Here is an 18,839-nt window from a genome sequence, read left to right on the forward strand (position 1 = left end):
TCCTAATGCAGCACTGCTATACTGTGATCTCTGGTCGCCAAAGAGCTGTCGCGTCCAAAATTGCCATGTACACATACGCTAAATTGACATGCATACCAAATTTATGTGTGGATTGCGTTGCGGCATGTCTATGAAATCTTTTATATGGATATTCCACAGGATGGGGGATAACTACTATTAGATCAGTAGGGGATCCTACCACTCCATTAACGAAAAAGTGGGGACTCCTCTCCTTTGGAGCCTCCTGAAATGAATGGAGCGTCAGTTTAAGCGTGCGCAGTGCTGCTCCATTCATCTCTACAGGCGCAGCAGAGACAGCCGAGTACAGCTCTTGGCTGTTTCCAAAACTTCTAGAGAGATGTATGGAGGGGCAGTTTGCATACCCGTCCTGCAGCTCCGTTCATTTCGGAGGGCTCCGAGGGTACCTGTTCTTGTGATCGGAGGCGGTCTCCCAGTGGTAAGACCCTTAAAATCTAATAATGATCCTCTATTTTACTGTATTTGGTGCTGTTTTTTGCACGGAATTCCACTGCGGAAAATCCTCAGCGTATCCGCCACATGTGACCTTAACATTGTAGCAAGAAAGGTCTTTAAGGCTAGGGCTAAATGGCGACATGTGTCGATGAAAAGTCGCGCAACGTCTTTTATAATGATAGTCAATGGTGTCGCACTGCGACACAACGGTCGCAAAAAATCCATCCATCCAAATTGGATTTTTGTGCAACAGTCACCGTTGCAGCGCGACACCATGACTTATGGTCATTCGACACATGTCGCCGTGCAGCCCTAGCCTAAGCTGACGGACCAATTTGCGCACACGTTCAGATATCTGGGTGCTGATGTGAGGTCTGTTTCCATAGGGCTGTGTGCACATGAGAGCGTGTTAATGGTGGTCCGTTTTCTGCAGGGTTCTCATTGTGACTGTGGCCAGCCCTGGGTACGCTTGGTCCTCCTTATGTCTGATTGATGTTTCTGCAGCCTTGTTCCCCCCCCCCCCCCCCCCCCATGTAAGCTGAGGTCGCCAAATTTCTATTCCGTCCCTGCAGTCAGAACAGCAAACACTGGCAGCCCTGATTTTATTACGAAAGTGCGAGGCGATAGATGAAAAGTGGATTGTTTCTCCGGACGTAAATCACATTTATCGCCGTGTTGTGTCGGCCAGGCTGAGCTGCAAATAAATAAACCTCTGCTTTACACGAAGGGCATCATGCAAACTATTTTTTGGGGATGGAAAAGCACCGAAAATCGAAGCTTGTGATACATTGTGCAGGTCTCCACTGAGACCAACCTGCTCGGGTTCACAAGGACGCGGGGAATTTATTAAAATAATGTTACATCAATTAATCTTTTCAAAGCCGTCTGGTAACTATTAACCCCTTTTGATGGGTTTTGTGTATATACAGTAGCTTTTATTGTTGTATAGTAGTTATTAGAACCAAGAAAGAAGAGGTTCAATCTTTTTTTTGGAGAATTGTTATTTATTTGACTGACGTTTTCTGCCAGCAGGTCTGCAAATTAGCTCGTCAGCCAAACCAGAGAGTCCTCCAAAAGGGAGAGGCACCCATCGGTAGACAGCTTTTTTAGGATTTTTGCCCCTCGTTGGTATTGGTTGGCTGAATTCAGGGTTGCACCTAACTTTTCTGCTGCCTGAGGCGAAAACTGAAACGCCCCCCCCCCCCCCCCAATGCCAATTTCTTAACCTTACCCCTTTGCCACAATGAAAGCGCTCATTGCCCATGGCCCTTCCGTTGCTGCCCTCTTGCCCCCTACCTGGTGCTGCTTCACCTGGCCTCATTGGTGGTGCACCCCTGGCTGGATTAGACTCATTTTAAGTCAGGGAATGGGGTTACTGGTTCTCCTTGAAGAGAACCAGTTGGTGTATTTAGACTTTTTTCTGGCGATGCTCCATGGGGAAAGAAGATGCCAATTAGCCCATCTTTGGTCTCTTTATTAAGAACCAGTAGCCCCTCCTGGGCTGCACCTGAGACATCATCCAGCCAACCGGTACCCTGCCCTCTACTAAAGAGGGGCAAGAACCCTGAACCAGCTGTGTACATATGGATCAGATCTAAGGAACCTCGTAACCAGCTCCATTGCTGGCTATCCCTTGTTTTTCCATGAAGATGAGCATCAACTGAGGTCTTTTCCAACTGCTTATCCCCTATCCAAATAAAATATAGTCGGTCATCCTTTATGTAGGACATGGTGTAATTATTTGGCAGTTTTCCTCAGTACCTCCCAGTTGTGGGTTGTAGGTCACAACCAGAGGTACGCGCTGGTTCTGTTTCTTTTCATTGTATTGGAGAAGTTGACTTCTGGGAATCTTGGTGGCTCTTGTGATCTGATCTCCAATTGAAGCAGGATTATAGACCTGGTGTCCTGGAGAAACAGGACAGAAACTCAATGCAAGGATGAGGTCCCATCGCCGCACAATTAAAGAGAAGAAGCTACACTTTCCTGTGGCTAAGCATTTCTGTAGCCCAGGACACAATGAAGAACACATGAAAGTTCTCGTATTTAAAAAGGTAATTTCAAATCTCAAAGAGCCAGAAGAATTTGGGAATACAAATTTATAACACTGCTTGACACTTTGAATACTGGACTGAATTTGTCCCCGGAATTTATGACACACTACAAGAGCTAAAGCGTCGGGCCACCAGGTCTCTGAGATAACATCAATCTGTAAGATAATCAAGGACTCATTCTCAAGAGCCGTTGTTTTTCAAATGTCCATTCATTCCCCCAGGTCTCTGTTCTTATTGTGTGTGTATATATATATATATTGCTGTTTCTTTATATATTCTTGTAGTACGCCTGATGAAGGGACTGGTGATGTCCTGAAAGCTCGCTATGTAACATCATTACTTCTATTTTTGTTAGCCATTAAAAGATATCAAACCTGCAATACTCTTATTTTGTTTCTCTTAAAGGGAACCCGTCATCAACGTTATGCTGCCCATACTAACGGCATAATAAAGAGAGACAGATGAGTTGATTTCAGCGGTCTGTCATTTATAAGTTAAAAGTAAGTGGTTGCCAAGAACCAACATCACAATCATTGCTGATAAGGCCTGGAAAAGAGTCCCGGCCACCTGAGAAGAGTCCTGGTTATTCATGAATTCCTGCTCTCCTGCCCACCTGGTGATGGCTGACAATCTTCTACCTAGTTTTCTCTCTTTTTCTCTAGGAGAGAACTGCCAATCATCAGCAGATGGGTGAGACCAGCAGATTATGTATAACCATGACTCTTCTCAGGTAGATTTGACTCTTTTCAAGGCCCGGGCTGCAATGATTATGATGCTGGTTCTCAGCAACCACTGACTTTTAGCTCATGAGTGACACACCGCTGACATCAGCATTTCTGTCACTAATTTATGCTGCCCTCAGTGAGGTCAGCATAACGTTGATGACGGGTTCCCTTTTAATGAGAGCACTAAACTAGTTTTCTATTGGCTAACACTGTACCAGACTTTTTTCTTTTGCTCTCAATCTTGGAATTATAACTTGTGCTAGAGTTACCTGGTGTCATGGGACATGTAGTTACCAAAGATACTGGCTGTGATTTACGCAGTCTTGCAAGCAGAAGGTAGATTTATTTCTTCTTAAAACTAAAACACTTAACTATTTGCATGGTATGCCTTGTGATGTCAAATGGTGAGGGAACTATGTTGACAAGTTCATCCTTCATCTTTTTTTTTTTTCTTTGTTTTCAGAGGTCGGATCCACAGCTTCTTGCTCAATTCTACTATGCAGACGAAGAGCTCAACCAAGTGGCTGCTGAACTGGACAGCCTGGATGGAAGGAAGGATCCTCAGAGGTGTACGCTGCTTGTTAACCAGTTTCGTTCATGTCAGGTGAGGTAGTACATTGACTCTAGTGCCTTTATGTCAATAAGCAGAAGTGGAGCATTGCGTCGTTTATCCTGGCACAGCGCCATACACACAAGTATGTACACACTGGTATGTACAGCTCTGTAAATGCTTTTTAAGTGAAGCTCCATATATAAAAATGCAATCCTACCAGATTTAAAGGGGTTGTCCAGGATTTAAAGAAAATGTCCTGTGAGTTGTACATAGCACTAAATAAAAAACATAAAGCTGCACATTTTGTAAGAATAACGTTTTGGACGTCGGTCTTGATAAAGCCTAGTGTCTGGCGGTGGATCAGCCGAAGTTATGAAGAGGCGCCGGCCTCTCCATAATCTTTGGTGCATCCAGCATCGGACGGCTTCCTTGATGTCTTACATTTAGATCATTTTCTACATCTAAAACCGGCGTAGAAAATGGTAAATGAGACGGGTCTGCTGGCCCGTCCCTGCCACGTCCACAATTTTAGACCTGGCGTGAGCGGGGCTAAGCCATAGCGGCGCAACTAACCGCCTGAAATATGCCTACTTTAGGCGTATTTCAGGATACTAAATGACCCCCTAAATCCTTTGCCATTCCAGTGGTCACTGCTCGTGATGACATCACATAAATGACCACTCCAACCAATCATTAGCCTTGTTGGCCACTGAGACCTTAAGATTGGCTGCAGCAGTAATGTAAATGATGTTTGTGATGTCATTGCTACGGGGACCATTGGAGTGGCTCTACTGGTATGGTGGGAGATTTAACAGATGAGTACTGTTTTGTTAAGATTTTATTTTATTTTTTTATATCTTGCGCTTGTACTTTTATTTTATTTTTATTTTATCTTGCACTTGTGCTTTTATAAAATTTTATTTTATAGCCTGTTGCGCTCGTAGGTAAAAAAAAAAAATTCGTTATTTTTTTTTACAATTTCAGGACAACCCCTTTTAAATCCTGCATCAGTATGAAACTCAAAAAGTTAGGGGCCTGTTGCAGATTTCTGCACGTATTGACTACCTGGAATTTATGTAAAAACGTACATTTTGCAAGTCTCGATAAATCACAGCGCAGTCAGTGTCATCTGCGGCTACATCAGCCACATTGCTTGTGTAAAACAGCTGCTGGCGGTGGGGGCAGCGTGCGGATTTTTACCAGCCCTGCAATTTTTTAATCTTATCATATAAAGTTTCATTGAAAATAATTTACCCTTAGAGGTTGCAAAAGACAACACTAAATGCAAATGAAGTTAGCCAGATGCCAACGAGCTCCCGGGGGCTTTATTATAAAGCTAATTAGAGTCTATAGATGTAAGTATTGCTTGTGTTGTGTTCATAGTTAACTGCGTGCACTGCCAAAAAAATACCGCCCAGTAATGGGATAAACCAATGTTAAGGAAGCTGGAGTTTAAGCCATGAAAGAACAGTTTAGTGCCTGCCGAGCGAGATGCGCTTTCATCATTAACCCCCTGCCGCATCCGAGAAGGAGCCGCCGGTAGATGGGCTAATGGCTGACATCACATATGAAGGAAACGTCTGCATCAGTGTCAATCATCCTCGCAGCCTTGTTGGGTAACTACGCTTGACGCTGTACAGGAAGACGTAGATTTGCATCAGATCAAAGATGTGTGGCGCCTCCGGACGGCCCTAGCCGTGCTCTAACTAGTACTGGGAATTATCCAGGGCCGGATTAAGGTTGGTGGAAGCCTCTGGGCAAAAATTATTTGGTGTGGGCCCCATCACGCATACCCCCGGAAACCTGGTCCATCGGACTACTTATTAGAGTCATAACGTTAAAAAACGGTGAAGTGAGTAGTAGTATTTAGGAGCAAGTGAACAGTCAGTCGGAAGCGGGGAAAAATGGGTGATGTGAGCAAATGTGACAAGGGCCAGATGGTGATGGCCGGACCTTCTGCGTCTCCGAAACAGCAGGTCTTGTGGGGTGATCTTGGTAAAAGTTACACTAAATGCTTCAGATCCTCTCTGCTCCAGAGCCGCCGCTATGATCTTCCCTGCCGTCATGATGTCATCTTCTTCATGACATATGTAACATCCCAGAGTATGTCACTTAAACTCTTTCACCCTGCTTCATGATGTTAAAGTGTGAATGTGTTATCACCCTGTGTAATCTGTTATTGCATTTATATAATCTGGATTCACTGGGACTGTTTAATATGTATATGCTGTAATTCTTGATGTTACCAGCAGGTGGCAGCAATATGTAGGAAGTCTACAGTTAGCTAGTTAATAGATCTAGACTGGAATAGACCATTCCAGGCTAGCTTCCCCCTATCTGAGGAGGAGTGGAATGTTCCCACATCCTACTTCAGTGGGAGGAAAGAAAGTTCTAGCAGTGTACCAGCCACCCCCTGTTGGGGTAGGCTGTGTGAATAGGAGCTCCCAGAAATAGGGACCCCAACCAGGGATCCAAGACTCCCTGAGGCCCAAGATCAACCTTCCCAGCCTGAGTTCCTTACCTCAGCTGGTAGACCAAGGAAGTAGCCACCTTCAGAACTATCAGATCTCCAGGAAGAAACCACCATACCCTGCGAGCAGTCCTGTAAGTACAGATTCCAAAATACAAGGAGAAGATAAGTACCTCCACAGCTAGTTAGGCCCAAACCAAGCAGAAGATAGACAGAGCAGAAGACAGATACCTGCCAGATTCTTAAAGGCGTATGTACCAGATGCAGAATATATATAATTCCTGCCACATATTGCCAATACCTGCGGGGATCCGAGACTATTGCTGTAACATTGTATGGATCTAAAGCTGCATCTTTTAACACCAAGTAAAGACAAGTTGGACCCTCTTTTCTGTGTGGAATTCCATCATTCCTCAGTTACTCCTATTTACAGCACTCAATTTTGTTGCATGTGAGCCAGGATACAGGAGTCGAGCCGTACTACAGGTAGGAGACACCGTTGACACAACACAGAGACAATCTCCCCCTCTGGCATTCCTTACCTAGTACGTGTGCTCATATAATTTTTTTTTTTATAATTAAAGGAGCTTTCCGGTCCTTTTATATTCGCTGTTCTGCAGTAGCTCTGGTGGCGAAAGTGGTCACTGGAGCTACAGCTTCTTCCATTATGTAGTGGACGGAGCTGATTACTGCAACACTGCTCCCACTGAAGTGAATGCTGCACTTACCACCTCCATCCATTAACTTCCAACAGATGGAGCTGTAGTCCTGGCAACAACCTCCGGAGCTACAGCGGGGGTGCACGGTGCTGGACCCCCGCTGATCAGATATTGATGGCCTGTCCTTTTAAAGTGTACAGAGTTTTCAAATAAAGTTTGCATAAAGACTGTGTGTCACAATGTGGTTCACAGTGACCTTTTCCGTGTAGGCTGGCTGCATGCGCCCTTGCGTACTGGCTGCAGGACGAAATCCTGTGCAGGCTGGTTGCTAGGGGCTTTGTGCTGGCTGCGGGGTCTGTTGTGAACCGCCTGTGTATGTTTTCTCTCCCCGTCTCTGTTGTGTCACGGGAGGATGCGTCTGATTGTCTGTGGTACAGGGTTGGTTGTGCTCTGGCGTACTGGCTGCGGGTGTCTCCGTGTATGTCGGTTGCCAGGGGCAGCGCCCTTTCTGTATCTGTGTATCCTGTTGTTCTGTGCTCCAGTTCTGATAGGGTAACTCCCCCTGTCTGCTGCGCCTGGGTGTGGATTGTGGGTGTTGCGTACATCATGGTGCTACAGCGTCACGCACGTACGAACGTCACGGACATCCTTCAGAAGGCCGGGAAATTTAAATTGAAGCCAGATTCAAGGAGCAGCAACACATGCTGTTCCCTTCCTTGCAATGCCGGCTCCTACTGACCCGGATACCGCCCGCAAGCCTCTGGATGTGGCCACAAGCACCATCAGCCCGGTAAGCCTCCTCTCCTGACTTGGGAAGATTTTAGTGTATGGGTTACGCCTATTATCCACCTTTGGTGCCTGGTGTTGGTGTCTATTCCTTGGAAGTTTTCTGATCCCTGTATCATTTTTAAATTTTGTACGGTAGAGACACCTCCACCTCCAAGGAACCTGGGTGTGATTCTAGTCGCAAAAAATGCACTATCTGCAAAAAGTCATTTTATATCTAAAGCCAAAAAATCACTTTGCCCCAAATGTGCTGAAAAAGTGGTGGCTGAAGAATCTCCTTTCTTCTTAGACTCCATGCGGAGTATGATTCGTGAAGAGGTTAATGCTGCAGTGGAGTCTAGGCTACCTCCCTCTTCACCGCAAGCCTCTACGTCTCACAAATCCCAGAATTCCCTGTTATTCGAGTTGGATTTGGATGAAGGGGAGATTGCTTCTGACATAGACTCTAATTCATCTGACGATGGGCAGGGGAGACCAGTTTCTCCCGGAAGATACAGATAGTCTCTTAAAAACTATAAGAGCTACTATGCACCTGGAGGAGTCTAAAGAAAGTCGTTCTATCCAGAATCTTAGGCCTCTTTCACACGGGCGTTGCGGGAAAATGTGCGGGTGCGTTGCGGGAACACCCGCGATTTTTCCGCACGAGTGCAAAACATTGTAATGCGTTTTGCACTCGCGTGAGAAAAATCGCGCGTGTTTTGGTACCCAAACCCGAACTTCTTCACAGAAGTTCGGGCTTGGGATCGGTGTTCTGTAGATTGTATTATTTTCCCTTATAACATGGTTATAAGGGAAAATAATAGCATTCTGAATACAGAATGCATAGTAAAACAGCGCTGGAGGGGTTACATTTTTTTAAATAATATTTTAACTCACCTTAATCCACTTGTTCGCGATGCCGGCATCTCCTTCTGTCTTCATCTGATCTCTGTGCAGCAACAGGACCTTTGATGACGTCACTCCGGTCATCACATGGTACGTCACATGATCTTTTACCATGGTGATGGATCATGTGATGACCAGAATGACGTCACCAAAGGTCCTGTTGCTGCACAGAGATCAGATGAAGCCAGAAGGAGATGCCGGGCTACGCGAACAAGTGGATTAACCCCTTAAGGACGCAGGGCGTATCGGTACGCCCTATTTCCCGAGTCCTTAAGGACTCAGGGCGTACCGGTACGTCCTAACTTGAAATCGGCATTCCGGCGCCCCAGGGGTTAATCGGAACGGGATTTCGGCTGAAATCATTCAGCCGGCATCCCGTAACAATGCAGGGGGGGGTCATTTGACCCCCCCGCATCGACGATCGCAGAAAACCGCAGGTCAATTCAGACCTGCGGTTTTCTGCGTTTCCGGTCCATTCGGGTGTCCTGTGACCCGATGAACCGGAAAAAGACTGCGATCGGTGGCGTAATTATACACCACCTATCGCAGTCCGAGGATTTGAAGAGGCGGTGCTGGCCCTGGTGCTGATGCCTGCTGTCCAGGGTGCTGATTGGTGCAGGGGAGAGAGGCGCGAGATTCAAACTTCCTGCGCTCCTCTCTCCCCTCCTCTTCCTGTCCAGCACCCTGACCGTGCAGCACCGTCCAGAACCAGCTCCTGTGTCCCCCTAATCGGCATCCATCACCCTCCTGCACCCATCGCCACCCAGGTAGGTTAGGGTCAGTGAGGGAGAGGCACCGTTAGGCAGGAAAAGAAGGGGAAAGTTAGTTAGGAAAAAAAAACAAAAAAAAACTTTTATTTCCAAACTTTCTTTGATCCATCCATCAGACCCCAGATCCCCCCCTGCCACTTGCCCTTCCCCACCACCAGCCCCCCCCCTCCCCTGACCACCAGCCCCCTTACCACCACTTTTTTTTTATTTTCTGCGTGCGCTGACTGGCCGTCACTTTTTAGCGTCCGTCCACTGTTAGCGCATCACACCCCACCGACCGCTGATCAGCGTTGTACCGCTGATCAGCAAGTTTGAACTTTTTTTTTTCCTAACACTTGCCCTTTCTTTTTTTGCCTTTTTTAGTACGCGAACACCCGTTGCCCCCACACACACGCACATATAATAAAGGTTTACACACACGCACACCTACACGCACACACACCCATGGCCCGCCGGATGTTCTCGGCCGAGGAGGCATACGCCCAGATTGCCTCCGACTCTGAGAGCCCCAGTGAGGATGAGGATGACCCCACGTTCCTTTTATCATCCGCATCCTCCTCATCATCATCTGATGACGATGAGCCACCAAGGCGGCGGAGACGCCGCCAGGCGGAGCCAGGGGCCCCACATGCTAGGGATCCTGTGGCCCACCCTAGTACGAGCCGCCCTGGGGTTCGTACTGGTTTCCCGGCCCACCAAATAAGTCCACCGGAGCCCCCTGCCGATGAACTTAGCTGGTGTCCCCCAGTGGACTTTGAGCCTGAGATTCCGGATTTTGCTGACAATCCTGGAATCCAGATTCCCACAGTGGGGTTTACTGAAATAGACTATTTTAGTTTTTTTTTCAGTAACCCACTGGTGAATCTGATGGTGGAGCAGACGAATCTGTACGCCCAACAGTTCGTCGCTCAAAACCCAGGCTCATTTTTGGCTAGACCCGGTGGCTGGACGCCGGTCAGTGCAGCCGGGATAAGGACATTTTGGGGCCTCGTGCTGCATATGGGTCTAGTCCAAAAACCCAGTGTCAGGCAATACTGGAGTGCGGACGTCCTATACCAGACCCCACTGTACAGTATGGTCATGACACGTCCCCGGTTTGAGGCCATCCGGAAATGTCTGCATTATTCCGATAATGCAGCATGTCCACCCCAAGGTGATCCTGCCTATGACCGGCTGTATAAGATACGGCCGGTCATCGATCACTTTGGGGCCACATTTCAGCAGGCCTACGTACCTGGAAGGGAGGTCGCAGTTGATGAGTCTCTCGTTGCGTTCAAGGGGAGACTCAGTTTCCGCCAATATATTCCCACAAAGCGGGCGAGGTATGGCGTGAAGCTATACAAAATTTGTGAGTGTACCTCAGGGTACACTTACAAATTTCGTGTGTACGAGGGGCGAGATTCCCGGATTCAACCCCCAGAATGTCCCCCCACTCTGGGTGTTACCGGGAAACTCGTGTGGGACCTTATGTACCCACTGCTGGATAAGGGTTACCACTTGTACATGGACAACTTTTATACCAGCATTCCCTTGTTCAGGTCCCTTGCCGCCAGATCCACGTTCGCTTGTGGGACCGTGCGGAAAAATCAACGCGGCCTCCCTGCCTACCCCCTCCAGGTACCTATCCCCAGGGGTGAGACCCGTGCCCTTATCACTGGAAACCTGTTGCTGGTCAGGTATAAGGACAAGAGGGATGTCCTTATGCTGTCCACAATTCATGGTAATGGCATCACCCCTGTCCCTGTGCGAGGTACCGCGGCAACGGTCCTCAAGCCCGATTGTATCGTCGCCTACAATCGGTATATGGGAGGAGTTGATCTCTCGGATCAAGTCCTCAAGCCATATAACGCCATGCGCAAAACCCGGGCATGGTACAAAAAAGTTGCGGTCTACTTGGTGCAAGTTGCCATGTACAACTCTTTTGTACTATCCCGAAGCGCTGGCAGCACAGGGACATTCCTCCAATTCTATGAGGCAGTCCTCAAGGACCTGATCTTTTCGGACCGGGAAAGAGCAGGCCGGAGTACCTCGGGAATTGGAGGCGCCCGGATCGTCCCTGGCCAACACTTTCCAGGTGTGGTCCCCCATACTGGAAAGAAGGGACGAACCCAAAAAAAGTGCAGTGTGTCGCAGGAGGGGGATACGGAAGGACACCACCACTCAGTGCGACACTTGCCCCGATCATCCGGGCCTCTGCGTTATCGATTGCTTCAGGGAGTATCACACTTCCATGGAGTACTAAATTTTTATAATCCCCAACAGTCCACTACAGAACATAAAAAACTATGGCTCTCAGACTTTGGAGACACGGAAACATTATTTTTTTCCCCAAAAAATATTAGTTTTAGTGCAGGCATCCTCAAACTGCGGCCCTCCAGATGTTGTAAAACTATAACTCCCAGCATGCCCAGACAACCTACAGCCATCAGCAGGGCATGGTGGGAATTGTAGTTTTACAACATCTGGAGGGCCGCAGTTTTTAGGATGCCTGCTTAGTGTCTCCAAAGTCTGAGAGCCATACATATTGGGCATCGTCGCGTGCGTAAAAGTCGTCGCTATAAAAATAACTTTTGCCCAAACGCCTCGGATGAACGGTGTTAAAAATATAAAATAAAAACGGTGCCAAAACACCCATTTTTGGGCAAAATTTCCATTTGAATCCTTTTTGCCGGTAATAAAGCAAGGGTTAACAGCCAAACAAAACTCAATATTTATGGCCCTGATTCTGTAGTTTGCAGAAACACCCCATATGTGGTCGTAAATGGCTATATAGCCGCACGGCAGGGCATAGAACGAAGGGAACTCCATATGGTTTCTGGAAGGCAGATTTTGATGGACAGTTTTTTTTTTTGACACCATGTCCCATTAGAAGCCCCCTCTGATGTAGCCTAGACTAGAAACTCCAAAAAAGTGACCCCATCTAAGAAACTACACCCCTCAAGGTATTCAAAAGTTACTTTACAAACTATGTTAACCCTTTAGGTGTTCCACAAAACTAAATAGCGAATGTAGAAACAATTTTAGATTTTTTTTTGTTACATTGCCTCAAAAAAGAGTAATATAGAGCAACCAAAAATCATATTTACCCCTAAAATAGTCCCAAAACAACAACCACCTGATCCCGTAGTTTCCTAGATGGGGTCACTTTTGTGGAGTTTCTACTCTAGGGGTGCATCAGGGGGCTTGAAAGGGTACATGGTGTAAATAAACCAGTCCAGCAAAATCTGCCTTCCAAAAACCATATGACGTTCCCCTTCTTCTATGTCCTGCCGTTTAGCCAAATAGTAGTTTACGACCACATATGGGGTGTTTCTGCAAACTACAGAATTGGGGCAACCCATTTTGAGTTTTGTTTGGCAGTTAACCCTTGTTTTACTCCTGGAAAAAATTGATTATATTGGAAAATTTTCCAAAAAATTGAAATTTCAAAATTGTTTCTCCATCTGCCATCAACTCTTGTGGAACACCTAAAGGGTTAACAAAGTTTGTAAACCCAGTTTTGAATACCTTGAGGGGTGTACTTTCTTAGATGGAGTCACTTTTTTGAGATTTCTATTCTAGGGGTGCAACAGGGGGCTTCAAATGGGACATGGTATAAACAAAACCAGTCCTGCAATATCTGCCTTCCAAAACCCATATGGTGTTCCCCTCCTTCTATGTGCTCCCGTTCGGCCAAACAGTAGTTTACGACCACATATGGGGTGTTTCTGCAAACTACAGAATTGGGGCAACCCATTTTGAGTTTTGTTTGGCAGTTAACCCTTGTTTTACTCCTGGAAAAAATTGATTATATTGGAAAATTTTCCAAAAAATAGAAATTTCAAAATTGTTTCTCCATCTGCCATCAACTCTTGTGGAACACCTAAAGGGTTAACAAAGTTTGTAAACCCAGTTTTGAATACCTTGAGGGGTGTACTTTCTTAGATGGAGTCACTTTTTTGAAATTTCTATTCTAGGGGTGCAACAGGGGGCTTCAAATGGGACATGGTATAAACAAAACCAGTCCTGCAAAATCTGCCTTCCAAAACCCATATGGTGTTCCCCTCCTTCTATGTGCTCCCGTTCGGCCAAACAGTAGTTTACGACCACATATGGGGTGTTTCTGCAAACTACAGAATCGGGGCAACCCATTTTGAGTTTTGTTTGGCAGTTAACCCTTGTTTTACTCCTGGAAAAAATTTATTATATTGGAAAATTTTCCAAAAAATAGAAATTTCAAAATTGTTTCTCCATCTGCCATTAACTCTTGTGGAAGACCTAAAGGGTTAATAAAGTTTGAAAAAACTGTTTTGAATACCTTAAGGGGTGTAGTTTCTAGAATGGGGTCATTTTTTGGAGGTTTCTATTATCTAAGCCTCACAATATGACTTCAAACCTGAACTGGTCCATAAAAAGTGGGATTTTGAAGATTTCAGAAAATTTCAAAATTTGCTTCTAAACTTCTAAGCCTTGTAACATCCCCAAAAAATAAAATATCATTCCCAAAATGCTACAAACATGAAGTAGACATATGGGGAATGTAAAGTCATCACAATTTTTGGGGGTATTACTATGTATTACAGAGGTAGAGAAACTAAAACTTTGAAATTTGCTAATTTTTCAAAATTTTCGTTAAAAATTGTATTTTTTTATGCAAAAAAATTTACTTTTTTGACCCAATTTTAGCAGTGTCATGAAGTACAATATGTGAAAAAACAATTTCAGAACGGCCTGGGTAAGTCAAAGCGTTTTAAAGTTATGAGCACTTAAAGTGACACTGGTCAGATTTGCAAAAAATGGCCAAGTCCTTAAGGTGAAATAGGGCTGAGTCCTTAAGGGGTTAAGGGGAGTTAAATTTTTTTTTTTTTTTTTTTTAACCCCTCCAGCCCTATTGTACTATGCATTCTGTATTAAGAATGCTATTATTTTCCCTTATAACCATGTTATAAGGGAAAATAATAATGATCGGGTCCCCATCCCGATCGTCTCCTAGCAACCGTGCGTGAAAATCGCACCGCATCCGCACTTGCTTGCGGATGCTTGCGATTTTCACGCAACCCCATTCATTTCTATGGGGCCTGCGTTACGTGAAAAACGCACAAAGAGGAGCATGCTGCGATTTTCACGCAACGCAAAAGTGATGCGTGAAAATCACCGCTCGTGTGCACAGCCCCATAGAAATGAATGGGTCGGTATTCAGTGCGGGTGCAATGCGTTCACCTCCCGCATCGCATCCGCGCGGAATACTCGCTCGTGTGAAAGGGGCCTTATGTTTCAGGGTCTAGGAGAAAGGAAAAGACGTGTCTTTCCGATCCATAATAATGTCAAGGCCCTAATCTCAAGGGAGTGGAAGGATCCCGAAAAGAGAGCCCCGATTACAAACACTTGAAAAGTATCCATTTTCGACTCTGACTCAAATCTCTGGGATAAAACTCCAAAGATTGATGCTCCAGTGGCACGAATATCCAAAAAATCATGAGGACATGGGATTACTTTGTGATCCAATGGATAAGAAGTGTGAGAACCCACTGAAAAAGGCTTGGGAAGTAAATACAGCTATGTTCAGAGCAAGCATTGCATCGACCTGTACCGCCAGATCCCTATCTGTATGGCTCAATCAGCTAGAGGATCCTCTTGCAGCAGGAACCCCAAGGGAAGCGATTTTGGCCTCATTGCCCATGCTTAAATAGGCCTCACATTTTCTGTCCGACGCCTCGGCAGATTTAGTCACGTTGTCAGCAAGATCAGCTGCTATTGCTAATGCTGCCCGCAGGGCCGTATGGCTCCGCTCTTGGTCGGGAGATGCTTGTTCGAAAAACCGGTTATGTTCCATCCCATGTGAGGGGGATAGGCTTTTTGGGTCAGTGTTGGATGACGTTTTAGAGCAAGCTTCCGATAAGAAGAAAGGTTTTCCCACTGACTCAAAATATTTTCATCAGAGACTCTCCTTTCGGAGTCAAAGGAAACCTAAACCAGAACAAAAGAAGCGAGAATACTCAGGAAGATGGCAATCATCAAGAGGAAGAAACAAGGGATTCCTCTTCAATCCTGACAACTCGTCATATCCCGCTCAATGACGCCAAAGGCCAGGTGGGAGCAAGATTAAATTTTTTGTTCCACAATGGAGAGATATAGGAACCTCCCCTTGGATACTAGCTGCCATTCAAAGGGGTTTCATGCTAGAATTCAGCACTTACCCACCAGACCACTTTATTGTCAACAAACAGTTGGCAAAGAAAGAGGAACAGTCTTCCCTAGAGGCAGCGATAACCAACTTAATTCAAAAAGAGGTCCTGCTACCAGTTCCAGAAAGCGAACAACAGCAAGGATTTTATTCCCCAGTTTTTCTCATAAAAAAGCCAGGGGGATCCTTCAGGCTTATTATAAACCTAAGGAGTCTAAACAAGTGCCTATCTTACAAAAAGTTCAAGATGGAGATCATAAAATCAACAATAAATCTGCTTCCTTAGCATTGTTACATGGCGACAATACATTTGCAGGGAGGACTCGTATTACCATATACCTATTTTCAAAGATCATCAAAGATTTCTCAGGATAGCAGTATTTATGAGAGGTCGCCTCTGTCACTTTTAATTTCAGGCGCTCCCCTTTGGCCTGTCATCAGCTTTCAGAATATTCACGAAAGTAGTGGCAGAAATAACCAGTTATCTTCATCTACAGGGCATTCTTATTGTGCCGTACTTGGACGACTTCCTATTGACAGCAGAATCAGAAAATCAGCTTCTGGTACATCTAGACCTTGTTCAAAAGACCTTCACGGATCTGGGATGGATCATAAATGTAAAAAAATCCAACCTTGTTCCGGCTCTGCAAAAAGTCTTTTTAGGGGTTCTTCTCGACTCTTGCTTACTGTTGTCCTTCCTCCCAGAAGAGAATCAGTCTTCCCTTCAATTAAAGGTAAAGCAGTTTTGCAGCCTAAGGGCTCTTTCACACCTGCGTTGTTGGGATCCGGCATGCACTTCCGTTGCCGGAGGTGCCTGCCGGATCCGTAACAACGCAAGTGTACTGAAAGCATTTGAAGACGGAACCGTCTTCCAAATGCTTTCAGTGTTACTATGGCACCCAGGACGCTATTAAAGTCCTGGTTGCCATAGTAGGAGCGGGGAGCGGGGGAGCGGTATACTTACAGTCCGTGCGGCTCCCGGGGCGCTCCAGAATGACGTCAGAGCGCCCCATGCGCATGGATGACGTGATCCATGTGATCACATGATCCATGCGCTTGGGGCGCCCTGACGTCACTCTGGAGCGCCCGGGGAGCCGCACGGACGGTAAGTATGCTGCTCCCCCGCTCCCCGCTGCACTTTACCATGGCTGTCAGGACTTTAGCGTCCCGGTAGCCATGGTAACTATTCAGAAAACGCTAAACGTCGGGTCCGGCAATGCGCCGAAACGACGTTTAGCTTAAGGCCGGATCCGGATCAATGCCTTTCAATGGGCATTGATCCCGGATCCGGCCTTGCGGCAAGTCTTCAGGATTTTTGGCCGGAGCAAAAAGCGCAGCATGCTGCGGTATTTTCTCCGGCCAAAAAACGTTCCGTACCGGAACTGAAGACATCCTGATGCATCCTGAACGGATTACTCTCCATTCAGAATGCATTAGGATAATCCTGATCAGTATTCTTCCGGCATAGAGCCCCGACGACGGAACTCTATGCCGGAAGACAATAACGCAAGTGTGAAAGAGCCCTTAGATCCGCTACTATCAGAAACAGAAACCTACTATATTGTATGCAACCGTAAATGGTGCCATTAGAAAGTAAAACTTGTCCCCAGTGGCGGATTATAATCGGGGTGTTTGGGTCTGTAGCCCCGGGCCCGGCATCGCTGGGGGGCCCAACGCTGACCCAAACGCCCACAAACTACGGCGGGGCACGGGAGCGCATAGTTCCCTGCTCCGCCGCCTATCACCGCCATAGGCTTCAAGCCTAGTAGGCCTGAGGCCTATGTGGTGGTAAAAGCGCGGCGTGTGTGGTGACGCCATCACGCGCCTTTATAGGAGTGCGCGCAGGGCTTTGACGTACGCACGCCTGCCTAACCATTCCGGACACAGGTAACTATGAGCCGTTTTGTTTTTTGTGTGTGTGCCAACTTTGGGGGGCAGAGGAGGACATATTACTATAGGGACAGTGGGGGCAAATGTTTCCTGGGGGCAAATTACTTAATTGGGGGCAGTGTGGGGGCAAATTATTTAATGAAGGGCAGTGTGGGGGCAAATTACTTAATGAAGGGCAGTGTGGGGGCACGTTACTTAATGAAGGGCAGTGTGGGGGCACATTACTTAATGAAGGGCAGTGTGGGGGCACATTACTTAATGAAGGGCAGTGTGGGGGCACGTTACTTAATGAAGGGCAGTGTGGGGGCACATTACTTAATGAAGGGCAGTGTGGGGGCACATTACTTAATGAAGGGCAGTGTGGGGGCACATTACTTAATGAAGGGCAGTGTGGGGGCAAATTACTTTGTGGAGGCAACCTACTACATGGGGAACAGTGTGGGGGGAATTACTATATGGGGGCAGTGTAGGGGAAATTACTATATGGGACAGTGTGGGGGAAATTACTATATGGGACAGTGTGGGGGGAATTACTATATGGGACAGTGTGGGGGAAATTACTATATGGGACAGTGTGGGGGAAATTACTATATGGGACAGTGTGGGGGAAATTACTATATGGGACAGTGTGGGGGAAATTACTATATGGGACAGTGTGGGGGAAATTACTATATGGGACAGTGTGGGGGAAATCGCTATATGAGGCAGTGTGGGGGAAATTACTATATGGGGCAGTGTGGGGGGCGTTGCTGTTAGGGGACAAGATGACATTATTTTTGGGGACACTATACAGGCATTATTACCTGGAGCACAATATTACTGGGGACACTCTAGAGGACATTATAATTGCTGTAGACACTATAGGGACCTTTGGGGTAATTTATCAAACTGGTGTAAAGTAGAACTGGCTTAGTTACCCACAGCAACAGATTCCACCTTTCATTTTTGACAGCTTCTTTGTAAAATAAAAGGTGAAGTCTGATTGGTTGCTATGGGCACCTAAGCCAGTTCTACTTTACACCAGTTTGATAAATGACCCCAATTATGAGAAATCTAACATGTCTGTGTAACAAACTCTGTAGAGATGAGATGCGGCTGAAAGAATTTGTCATGGCGGTCTGGGTCAAACGGAGGAGAAGAGGAAAGAGAAGATCTACAAGGCAGGAGATGACCCTGGATGTAACAGGTATGTGGTGTTGTATTCCCCTATATGTAGAGCTGCTCACTACTGTGACCTGCGTCTCATCCACTCCTCCAAGTTTTAATTTGTCACCTGCAGTCCTATGTAACAGCCCAGATAGCAGTGATAACTTTCTGTGTGCAGATAATGTAGTAGGTGTTCCGTGTAGTCCTATGTAACACCCCACATAACACAATAGTTCACTGTGTTATGTGGGGTGTTACATAGGACTG

General features: G+C 46.3%; 1 protein-coding gene across 4 annotated transcripts in view; it reads left to right on the plus strand.

Annotated features, from left to right (window-relative positions):
• Nucleotides 1-18,839, plus strand: part of ZFYVE28 (zinc finger FYVE-type containing 28) — a 174,282-nt gene that overhangs the window by 93,677 nt on the left and 61,766 nt on the right. For all 4 annotated transcript variants that reach the window (XM_040419208.1, XM_040419209.1, XM_040419210.1 and 1 more), the window contains exon 2: nt 3,714-3,854. In XM_040419208.1, coding sequence (XP_040275142.1) covers nt 3,714-3,854 — 141 coding nt within the window. The remainder of the gene's footprint in view (nt 1-3,713; nt 3,855-18,839) is intronic.

Source organism: Bufo bufo, chromosome 2, assembly GCF_905171765.1.
Source record: "Bufo bufo chromosome 2, aBufBuf1.1, whole genome shotgun sequence".
Classification (NCBI taxonomy): Eukaryota; Metazoa; Chordata; class Amphibia; order Anura; family Bufonidae; genus Bufo; species Bufo bufo.